The sequence below is a fragment of the Bubalus kerabau genome, chromosome 2, assembly GCF_029407905.1.
Source record: "Bubalus kerabau isolate K-KA32 ecotype Philippines breed swamp buffalo chromosome 2, PCC_UOA_SB_1v2, whole genome shotgun sequence".
Taxonomy (NCBI): Eukaryota; Metazoa; Chordata; class Mammalia; order Artiodactyla; family Bovidae; genus Bubalus; species Bubalus kerabau.
In genome coordinates, this window is record NC_073625.1 from 128817573 (window position 1) to 128830023 (window position 12451).

At 38.7% G+C, this 12451-nt stretch overlaps 1 protein-coding gene across 19 annotated transcripts in view; it reads right to left on the minus strand.

Moving 5' to 3' along the window:
• VPS8 (VPS8 subunit of CORVET complex) overlaps nucleotides 1–12451 on the minus strand; it is a 303545-nt gene that overhangs the window by 260471 nt on the left and 30623 nt on the right. For 17 of the 19 annotated variants that reach the window (XR_008710494.1, XR_008710495.1, XM_055568849.1 and 14 more), the window contains 5 exons: nucleotides 9826–9950; nucleotides 8746–8832; nucleotides 6322–6389; nucleotides 1335–1488; nucleotides 1177–1236 (listed from right to left, as the gene is read on the minus strand). Coding sequence is in view for 17 of the 19 variants with exons in the window: in XM_055568849.1 (XP_055424824.1) it covers nucleotides 1177–1236; nucleotides 1335–1488; nucleotides 6322–6389; nucleotides 8746–8832; nucleotides 9826–9950 (494 nt within the window). In the remaining 2 variants the exon portion in view is untranslated. Of the gene's footprint in view, nucleotides 1–1176; nucleotides 1237–1334; nucleotides 1489–6321; nucleotides 6390–8216; nucleotides 8292–8745; nucleotides 8833–9825; nucleotides 9951–12451 lie in introns of those variants that run through there. The other 2 variants (XM_055568861.1, XM_055568859.1) reach the window with 2 other exon arrangements.

The window sequence follows — 12451 nt, forward strand, 5'->3', positions numbered from 1 at the left end:
GCAATGGACTGGTGTTCCTTGATAAAAAAACTCCTCCTAATTTCTCATTAAAATTCCAGAGGAGTAGAGATTGATTGGGAACCCACAAGAGGGAACCTTCTTTGTGGACAGTAATGTTCCACATCTTGACAGAAGTTTGGGTTACATAAGTATCTATATTTGGCAAAGTTTAGCAAATGCACACTCAAGATCTGTGTGTTTTGTTGTATATAAATTTTTCTACCAAAGGAAAGACTTTGACTACTGAACGGTACTTAATCATATGCATGTTGAATATTTAGGGGGAAAAAAAAAAGAGTACTAATTTCTGCAGTTTACTTGGAAGCACATTAAAAAAAAAAAATTTGATGAGTGAATGACAATAAACAGGTATATAATGAAGTATACAATAAAATACTAATGGTACAGTTTTACAATGGTATGTATATAGATGTTTAATGTAAAATCCTTTCAACTTCTCTATTTGAAAATGGGGAAAAATCAACAAAAACAAAGATGCAAACACATACCATGATAAGTCTCAATTAGCCAGTGAAGGTCACCTAAGTACAGTTAATGGTAACCTGAGCAGACTCTACCATCTGAAAGGGCAGGGCTACTTCCCCTGGGGCCCAGAGATAAAGTGAATAAGAAAGCTGAAGACTGAGCTCCCTCCTTACAGGGCCTACTTTCTGGACTAGTCTTGGTTCTACACCATCATTCTCCATCCCATCCCATCCATGCCTCTCCTTACATATTCACTGGAAGAAAACATCACTTTGAAAGCATCCAAGCAGGAAGGAAAAGAGATACCAAGGTGTGCACAATACATTGCGAGAAGCATCCACCAAAATGAAATATCACAGGCAGAAGAAACCCCAGAGAGAATACGTGAGAGCAATTCTCACTATACTACGGTGGGGTGCTCTCTATCAGTAGTTCAATATCAAAGCAGCAGCTGTTCATGAGAGAAAACTTAACAGAATAAAGGTAGCGAAGTATAGACCTTGTAATCCCCAGGACACTGCTCTGGTAGCCAGCTGACACTGTTTTGGTCACATCAAGGTAAGCAGACAGAGAGCTGATTTCCATTCTATCTAGCTTTCTGACAGCCTCATAGAATTCGCCACTCGTGAGTCATCTTCCCCGACCTCCCAACATGGTCTTTTTGCCCATAAGATGGAGAGGCTTACTCACCCGTCCATAAGGAAAAGTCATCCACACTTTCAAGGATGGCTTCAATCCAATGACCAGTATCTTTAGGGAGAAAAAATACATTTTCACTATTTACCCTGCAATTTTCAGATTTTTGATATTCAAAGTCTCTTAAGTTATGAGCTTCATCTTCTAAATACCTTTGTTAAGGATGCCATGGCCAATAAGGAAAACTGTGTGATGGGATGATCTTTCAACTCGGGCTTAGAGTGGAGAGGTTCAATACAGCAAACTTCACCCTTGGAACCACTAAACAGGCATCGAGATTCACAAGTTCTCACTCCCATCACTCTCCTGAAAATGTAACCCAAAATGCAGAATCAACTTAGCAATGATCCAAGGCACTACATCTCTACAGCAGATGACTACAAAAGCCTCCTGACCCCTACTCCTGCCCCCAACAATCCAAACTCCACATGACATCAGCATGTCCTTTTCAACGTAGGGTCAGATCTACCACATTCTCCTATGGCTTCTCCCTCTCCAATGGCTTACCACTGTACACAAAATAAAATCGACTCTTGCCAGGTTTAAAACGTCCTATATGATTTTATATGATCTGTCTCCTGCCTTCACTCCTCTCCCACTGCTACTGCTCCTGATAAACACGTGCTCCAACCACACTGGCCTTCTGTCCACTGCTCCAGCAGGCCACGGTGTGCCCACCTCAAAGTTTTTGTGCTTGAATATCCCTCTGCCTGGAACACTTTTTCCAGGTCTTTTCATTTGTTGACCAGATTATCGTTCAGGTTTTTGTTTAAATGTCACCTTCAGAGAGAAGCCTTTCTGAATGATTCTCAAATGCACTCCAGAATACTGACCTGTCTTATTTTCTTCATAGCACTCATACCTAAAGTTATTTATGTGTTGGTTTATTGACTGTCTCCCTACCCCCACCCCAACTAGAACGTAAGTTCTACTAGAGTAGCAACCTTGACCGGTTCACAGCCATAACTCTGGTATCTAGGCAATGCCTACACACATAGGGGATAGCCAATAAACATCAGATGAATACATCAACAGTACTGCGGTAGGTGCTGAGAGAGGGCATCAGAGGCCAGACAGACAGAAACCACAATCACAGAAAACTAACCAATCTAATGATATGGACCACAGTCTAATCAAACTCAATAAAACTGAAGCATGCCATGTAGGGCCACCCAAGACAGGCAGGTCATGATGGAGAGTTCTAACAAAATGTGGTCCACTGGAGAAGGGAATGGCAAACCACTTCAGTATTCTTACCTTGAGAACAATATGAACAGTATGAAAAGGCAAAAAGACAGGACAATGAAAGATGAACTCCCCAGGTCAGTAGGTGCCCAACATGCTACTGGAGATCAGTGGAGAAATAACTCCAAAAGAATGAAGAGACAGGGCCAAAGCAAAAACAACACCCAGTTGTGGATGTGACTGGTGATGGAACCCGTAAGGTCCAATGTCGTAAAGAACAATATTGCATAGGAACCTGGAATGTTAGGTCCATGAATCAAGGCAAATTGGAAGTGGTCAAACAGGAAATGGTAAGAATGAATGTCGACATTTTAGGAAATCAACAAACTAAAATGGACTGGAATGGGTGAACATAACTCAGATGACCATCATATCTACTACTGTGGGCAAAAATCCCTTAGAAGAAATGGGAGTAGCCATTATAGTCAACAAGAGAGTTCGAAATGCAGTCAGATCAGATCAGTCGCTCAGTCGTGTCTGACTCTTTGCGACCCCATGAAATACAGTATTTGGGTGCAATCTCAAAAACAACAGAATGATCTCTGTTCGCTTCCAAGGCAAACCATTCAATTTCACGGTAATCCAAGTCTATGCCCCGACTGGTAATGCTGAAGCAGCTGAAGTTGAATGGTGCTGTGAAGACCTACAATACCTTTTAGAAATAACACCCAAAAAAGATACCCTTTTCATTACAGGGGACGGGAATGCAAAAGTAGGAAGTCAAGAAACACCTGGAGTAACAGGCAAATTTGGCCTTGGAGTACAAAATGAAGTAGGGCAAAGGCTCATAGAGCTTTGCCAAAGGAATGCACTGATCATAGCAAACATCCTCTTCCAAGAACACAAGAGAAGACTCTACACGTGGACATCACCAGATGGTCAACACCAAAATAAGACTGATTATATTCTTTACAGTCAAAGATGGAGAAGCTCTATACAGTCAGAAAAAACAAGACCAGGAGCTGACTATGGCTCAGATTATGAACTCCTTACTGCCAAATTCAGATTTAAACTGAAGAAGGTAGGGAAAATCACTAGACCATTCAGGTATGAGCTATTTCAGATCCCTTATGACTGTACAGTGGAAGTGGGAAATAGATTTAAGGGACTAGATCTGATAAGAGTGCCTGATGAACTATGGATGGAGGTTCATGACACTGTACAGGAGACAGGGATCAAGACCATTCTCAAGAAAAAGAAATGCAAAAAAGCAAAATGGCTCTCTGAGGAGCCTTACAAATAGCTGTGAAAAGAAGAGAAGCAAAAAACAAAGGAGAAAAGTAAAGGTATACCCATTTGAATGCAGAGTTCCAAAGAACAGCAAGGAGAGATAAGAAAGCCTTCCTCAGCAATCAGTGCAAAGAAATAGAGGAAAACAATAGAGTGGGAAAGACTAGAGATCTCTTCAAGAAAATTAGAGATACCAAGGGAACATTTCATGCAAAGGCGGGCTTAATAAAGGACACAAATGGTACACTTCTAAAAGAAGCAGAAGATATTAAAAAGAGGCTGCAAGAATACACAGAACTGTACAAAATAGATCTTCACGAGCCAGATGATCAGAATGGTATGATCACTCACCTATAGCCAGATCCTGGAATGTGAAGTGAAGTGGGCTTTAGGAAGCATCACTATGAACAAAGCTAGTGGAGGTGATGGAATTCCAATTGAGCTATTTCAAATCCTGAAAGATGATGCTGTGAATGTGCTACACTCAATATGCCAGCAAATTTGGAAAACTCAGCAGTGGCTATGGGACTGAAAAAGGTCAGTATTCATTCCAATACCTAAGAAAGGGAATGCCAAAGAATGCTGAAACTACCACACAATTGCACTCATCTCACACACTAGTAAAGTAATGCTCAAAATTCTCCAAGTCAGGCTTCAGCAATATGTGAACCGTGAACTTCCAGATGTTCAAGCTGGTTTTAGAAAAGGCAGAGGAACCAGAGATCAAATTGCCAATATCCGCTGGATCATCAAAAAAGCAAGAGAGTTCCAGACAAACATCTATTTCTGCTTTACTGACTATGCCAAAGCCTTTGACTGTGTGGATCACAACAAACTGTGGAAAATTCTTCAAGAGATGGGAATACCAGACCATCTGACCTGCCTCTTGAGAAACCTGTACGCAGGTCAGGAAGCAACAGTTAAAATGACATGGACCAACAGACTGGTTCCAAATAGGAAAAGGAGTACATCAAGGCTGTATGGCTGTATATTGTCACCCTGCTTATTTAACTTATATGCAGAGTATATCATGAGTAATGCTAGGCTGGATGAAGCACAAGCTGGAATCAAGACTGCTGGGAGAAATATCAATAATGTCAGATATGTATATGATGGAGAAGGCAATGGCACCCCACTCCAGTACTCCTGCCTGGAAAATCCCATGGATGGAGGAGCCTGGTAGGCTGCAGTTCATGGGGTCGCTAAAAGTCGGATATGACTGAGCGACTTCACTTTCACTTTCCTGCATTGCAGAAGGAAATGGCAACCCACTCCAGTGTTCTTGCCTGGAGAATCCCAGGGATGGGGGAGCCTGGTGGGCTGCCGTCTATGGGGTCGCACAGTCGGACACAACTGAAGTGACTTAGCAGCAGCAGCATGCACATGACACTATCCTTATGGCAGAAAGTGAAGAAGAACTAAAGAGCCTCTTGATGAAAGTGAAACAGGAGAGTGAAAAAGTTGGCTTAAAGCTCAACATTCAGAAAATTAAAATCATGGTATCTGGTCCCATCACTTCATGGGAAATAGATGGGGAAACAGTGGCCAACTATTTTTTTGGGCTCCAAAATCACTGCAGATGGTGACTGCAGCCATGAAATTGAGACGCTTACTCCTTGGAAGGAAAGTTATGACCAACCTAGACAGCATATTAAAAAGTAGAGACAGTAGTTTGTCAACAAAGGTCCATCTAGTCAAGGCTATGGTTTTTCCAGTAGTCATGTATGGATGTGAGAGTTGGACTATAAAGAAAGCTGAGCACCGAAGAATTGATGCTTTTGAACTGTGGTGTTGGAGAAGACTTTTGAAAATTCCTTGGACTGCAAGGAGATCCAACCAGTCCATCCTAAAGGAAATCAGTCCTGAATATTCATTGGAAGGACTGATGTTGAAGCTGAAACTCCAATACTTTGGCCACCTGATGCAAAGAACTGACTCATTTGAAAAGACCCTGATGCTGGGTAAGATTGAAGGTGGGAGGATAAGGAGATGACAAAGGACAAGATGGTTGGATGGCATCACCGATTCAATGGACATGGACAGAGAGGCCTGGCATGCTGCGGGCCATGGGGTCGCAAAGAGTAGGACATGACTGAGCAACTGAACTGAACTGGTATTTTTCAAACAATTACTTTGGACTTGATATTGTTAGGAGGCATGAGAAATGTAAGAAACATAGTCCTTACTTTGAAGAACTTTGGAAACAAAATACACATGGAATTTTTTTGTCTTTTTAAACTCAGATTTATAAATATTCTTATGCATATCTAAACAGTCTTTCCCTTTATTTAAAGAGTAAACAGGGCAATTCCAAGGCGAAAGGAACCTTGTACACCTGGTCATTATGGTTATAAACAACTGGGCCCGGGGTCTAAACTGAAATTACTGATATAATCCAGGATAATGGTTCCCAAGACTGACAGAGTTTAGGAACACTTTGGGGAGAAGGAATCTAGAATCCCAACTCGGAAGTACTGAGACAGAATTTTGGGGGTCCAGGCGTGGTGCTCCGTATGTTCTATAAGCCTCCCCAGATAAGTGTAATACACAGCCACAACCTATTTACAATTACATGGGTTTTCCAGACCTCTTCATATTCAACTTCAAGTCATTAAATTGGAGCTAATCTTTTCATTTGTCTACAAACGTCCAATAGTCTCTTACTTAAATGTCAATTCAAAAACAGAGCCTCCGCTGTCGTTGCAAATTGCAAGAGTTGGATCATCTGTAAACTAAACAGAGAAGGAATTTATTTTCTTAACAATTTTTAAACAACCAGTCAAATGTTAAAAAGGGAAAAATTTATAAAATTTTAAAAATACAAGACAAACACATTTAATAGCATTTGAAATCACCTAGACTGACCTTATTACTCTAATACAAACTTACCCATATTTAGAATAAAAATGGTTCAATATCATTAAAAACTGAGACTTTAAAGAAGTAAAACCTTCTCAAAAGGATAAAAGAAACATACAAATTATGATTCATAAAAGCCCTAAACTTATCTACTTGGGTTCTTATATTAATTTTTTCAAACTTGCTATTAAGCTGAATAGGATACTTTGGATATACTTAAAGCTGCCTAGCTCTCAAGAATAAAGACACAATAAAAGATATTTGATGTCTTTGGGAAATAAGCTTGTTAGAATATGTTTTCTGAATAACTGAAGAGTTAATCTACTATATTTAAAAACAGTTTAACTTTTTATGCAACTCTTCCTAAAATGTGCTGCCCCTTCAGTCTTCTTCAATAAAGTATACTTTAGTTACTATTATCCACCCTGGAAAACTCAATAAATAATGTTCACAATGAGAGACTGTCCTAAGGGCTGATGTGGCCTGGTAGATGTGCATGCCAATAGATACAAAATTAAATAACTTAATTTATATCACTTCCAGTGACTAGTCTCCCTAACCCCAAAGGTTGTAAAACCATCCTAACTGGCATGCCTTTGGACTCTTCCAGAATGGCTGAGGTACAGGAGGCTACTATGAAATGCATCTTCTTCAACCACACACAGGCAAAGTACAGAAGTCCTGCACCATGGTTCTCAAAGGCCTAGCTGAGCAGTTGCAAAAGTGGAATGTAGAGAAAATAACAGCATTCATAATTTTTATCTTCTACTTTCTGAGTATGTGTTTTATGATATACTTAAATTTAGTACAGTAGCACATTTAATTTTAAATAAATATTATATATATATATATACACACACACACACACACACACACACACAGAGACATGTATGTGTGTGTGTGTGTATATGAATTAAAGCCCGAATTATTATTGAGGGGATGTGCAGGGTTAAGTTTGGAGAATAATGAGTAGGGGGTTGACAGCATAAGAAGCCTTTGCCAAAAGCAGGCCCCAGAATTTCTGAGAACCGTCTATACTTGTAGCATTCCCAAGCAACGCAAGTGTGCTTTCAATGTCAGCTACATTCTTCTGCTTTTATTTCTTCTGCCTTTTTCTCTCTGTCTTTACCTCTTCTGTTTCTTATTGTTTCTCCCAAAGATTTTGCTTTTTTCTGCAAATGGATTGGATTTTCATAAACCACCAAACATTTATTGAGCAACTACTACATGTAACACACAAAAATAAAAGAGAAACAGATCCTGGTTTCAAAGACCTTAATCTATTAAAGGAGATAAGACATAAACAACAACATATTAGAAGTTGGCTCATGCCGTATGAAAACAGGTCAAGATAAACTGCCATGATGTTCAGAAAGAGGAGAAATTCTTTCTACGTTTACTTGTCTTGGTTGTTTTCATTGTTACTAAATGCTTCAATGCTGCTTTGTCACAAAAGACTTTTTACGCAACTAACTGAGATGCAGACACATAAACTCCAGATGCTCCCAGACTTTAAAAAGCGTATGTATGGATAAGAGAGGTCTGCACAGCTAACTAACCAAACGTGTACATGATTAAAATCCAGAAGATCTGATTTTAGACTTCTCTAGTTATAATCCTGTACGTTTTACACTTCTGAACGTGGACTTGACAGCATATGAAAACCAAGGTTCACATTGTATTTATAAATTAAATGTTACCTAAGGTGGTTTATTTTTTTCAGGCATGTAAGGAGAAAGTCAAGATTCGAACCTTGATGCTTTTCCTTTGGAGGCCTGAAAGAAAATAAACCAAGAAATTTGTTTCTAAACATAATGCAAACCTTGGTTCTTTCACAAACCAGTGCCTTGAACTTCAAGTAATTCCCAACAAAGTGTGACAGGGCACACCACCCCAGCAGTAAAATCCTGGTGGACTAAGTAAAAAGACCTTTTAAAATCTGCACGGAGTTTTCAGCAGGGTACTGCCTGTCTTTGCTGCCAACCTTTCATCTAGGATCACTTCAGTTTACTCTCTTTCCTGCTGTATCTACTAGACGTCAATACAACTTATAGCTGAATGTTACCATGATAGCCTATCTCTGGATTTTACTTGGGAAAACATTTTGTTGGGCCAGTCACATAAAAGACAGTTCACTTTCAAGGATTCTGTTTATAAAGAAATCTACTTTAAAATGGATACAAGGACATAATAATAAAGATTATTAGAAAAAGAAAATAAGAACTGTACCTTAATATGTAATATTGCTGTTCCCGGAGGATGAGCATCTGTTATTGATCTTAGAAGCTTTCCACTGGCCAAATCCCACATAGTGATCTATAAGACAACTAAATGCTTTAAAAACAAATTTATTGCTCTTTTTTGGACTTAAGTATCTTGGCTTTTGGCTGAAATAATCTATTCCTGGCCTATAAACATTGCAGACAAAGAACTATAAAGTTAAAACATAACTAAAGGTTGCAGATCCACTGAAGCATGGGGCCCTTATTCCATCTTCATCCTCCCTTCATCCTACCCAGTCTACTTTTCCCTTCAGATTTTAAATCTTATTATTTTACTGAGAGGTAAAAGAGATTTCTTTAATGAGTCAATCTCTTTAGCACTGGTAAAAATTATAAAAAGGGCTTATTGCCAAACCAATTAGTGACATGTAAGTCAGAAGAAGAAAAGAAACAAAACTTACTGCCCGGTTTCAGAAGTAAAAACAAATACCAAATTTGTGTCCAGGGACAAAGTTACAAAGCAGAATATATACTGTACTTAAAAATCAACAACAATCATCCTCACTGCAGAAAGAAAGATATATAGGTCTATCTTGGACTTCCCTGGTGGCTTAGAGGGTAAAGCATCTGCCTGCAATGCAGGAGACCCGGGTTCGATCCCTAGGTCGGGAAGATCCCCTGGAGAAGGAAATGGCAACCCACTCCAGTATTCTTGCCTGGAAAATCCAATGGACAGAGGAACCTGGTAGGTTATAGTCCATGGGGCCGCAAAGCGTCGGACACGACTGAGCGACTTCACTTCACTTCACTTCACAGAAAGAAAGTACATTTTCTATAATGGCCTGGTTGGTTTATAAAAGCTATTTGTGTATAGGGACATATGAATTGAGATATTAAAAATCATAGACTCTGGCTCAGTAACTTAATTTAAAAATTTAGACAAAAGTCAGACCAAGCAAATTCAGGTTAGCTCTACATACAGACATATCACTTTATAACATGTTTTTGTCTTCAAGATGCTGACCTAGAGATAACAGGTTTAATTCATTTCACACTGTCTTATAGGTAAAATAAAGTTTCTATTTACCTGTCCCTTAGCAAAGCCACAGAGAAGTCTTGAGCAGTCATTGTTGATACTGAGGGCAGAGATAGCTCCATACTGACCTCCAACACTAGTGCTACCCAAGCAGAGTCGCAAAGCTTGATTCTGATCTGAAGAAGGCAATTGATAAATCAAGTGAAAGAAATAAAGGTTTGACTAAGTATGTACATAGCACAGGCTTGTTTTCAAACACTTTGAGGTAGTAAGAATCAAAAGAATCAATGAAGTTATGTTCATCTTAAAATACACTTATTGAGCAACTACTAGACAGTGGGCATTGAATTAGACACTAAGAATGCAGAAAAAACGGTAACTACAAGGAAGCATAATACAGAACTTGCTCATGTTAAAAAGAAAATACTAAGAAAACTGTATCTCTTGGAACAACCAACCAACTTTCATTCTAGAACCGTATTTTTTGCTATTTTTAGAATGCAAGGTACATGAAATACCACCTTTTACAGTCGATTTAAAACTTCAAAAATCAAAATTTATTTACAGTTTGGCTATAATTTTCATTTATATTATCCCTGAAGATTTACCAGGCAAATGAACAGAATAAATAAAATCATAGGGTATGTTTAAACAACTTAAGGAAATTCTTTTCAAGCATCAACAGCTGATACGCTAAAAGCAAATAATTCAAATCTCTACTAAATAAAGTTACTAAAAGGCAAGGATTCTGCCGTAATCACCTCTGATTTCTCTAGGAAGCATTTGGATATTACTAAACTTTATTATCTAATAAGTAGAAGAAATTCTTCTAGGGCTTCTCCTAGGCAGTGCTTATACTATACAGAGCTCATTACTGTACCCACTTGAAAACAATAAAATAAAAATTTTAAACATAAAGCATGTCTACAAACTTTAACTGTTTTTTTTTTTTAGTTGGTGGGGGAGGGTGGGGGGACACCATACTTGCACAATCAGGAGTTCTCTTAACTCCCCCAGCAATTGTTTGTGCTTCCCTTCACTATCTATGTGCTACTTTTTGGAGGTAAATACGTCTTACTTCCACTCCTAGACTATGACCTATCTAAGGGCTGAGATCATGAGAGAATTAACATCCCCAGAATGCCTAGGGCAGTGCCTTGCACACAGAATGCATCTGACAATCATCTTAATAGATGCCATATTTGCAAATCTTCCTCCCATAAAGGTAAACCCAGTTATCATCAGAAAGAGCCTAAAGACATTCATTCCCAAATGCAGGGAATAATACTAGGTAAGCCCTTTTGCCCATACAAAGTGAATACTTTAAGAATATTTTTCTATGTTCACAAGCAGGCTCATATAGCAATCCCCACCTCCCCAGGAGTTCTGACACAATTAATGTCAGAATTAATTGTCTCAGTTTTGACACAATTAGTGGCTGTATCCAGCACCCAGAAAATATTTGATGTTTTACGATGTCACTTTAGATCTTAGCCTTCCAAGATGAACATTTGAAAAGGAATAAAATCATAATATACAAGGTGTGATGTACTTTAAAAGTCCTATGTTTATTCACATCTATATTTATCACAAGAACAGATTTTTTCCTTATTTCCTTCCATCCTTACATACATTTTCCTCCCTTTTCCAGTTTAATCCAAACTATTAAAATTGCCTTTTTCCTGACTCTAAATATGACATCACATTTTACTTTGCTCTACTGAATTGCATGCCTAATAGTGTTTTCCATGATCCTTATTTTGTCAGGGCTACGTTATACAGTTAGTAGATGATCCTTACACCCTGTTCTGCAAATTGTCAAGATTCATTGGTTGGGCAACAGTGTTGTATACATACTACCATTGTGGGTCATGTGAGTAGTCCAATGAATGGACTGAAAAAGTTAGAGGACAAAGACAGAAATTCTGCACCAGCCTCAAAAAGTCCATTTAGCCTGGTTGTCTGCCCTCTAGGCAAGAGTAGTGTCGGAATAGTCTCTGCTTTGATATCCAAACTACACAGTTCTGATCGACCAGTACTTAAAGACACTAACTATTGCTTTAACAAAGTCCTTACTTTAAATTTGAGTATTTAAGTACTCTTATAACTCAGGGATCACCAACTCAACAGACGTGAGTTTGAGTAAACTCCGGGAGTTGGTGATGGACAGGGAGGCCTGGCGTGCTGCAGTCCATGGGGTCACAAAGAGTCGAACACTACTGAGCGACTAAACTGAACTGAACTGATAACTCAGGGAGAGTAAGCACAGGAGAATTTAAGGAGTATGAAAAAATAGAGAATAAGGGTACCATTAAGAAAAAGGAAGTAAAGAGGGGAGGAAAAAGACACAACTAACCTCTACATTAAAAACCCAGACATGATTCTTTTTCTGACTGTGTACTAAAAACTAGCTAAGACAGGGACCAAATTATCAACAGTGGTCACTCCTAAAATATGTACTAAATTTATATCCCATAGGACTCTGTTACTGAAGACTGTCAATGTTTTCCCCTTGACTTTTACAATGTATTCATTATCTTTATAATGTCCCTTTATAAGGTAGCATGGCTGTGAGGTAATGGACAATGCATAAAATGTAATATAGTTTAACTCCACAAAGATACTTATCAATTCGTATTGGTGTCATTATACATTCTGTATTTATGGTGCCATATTA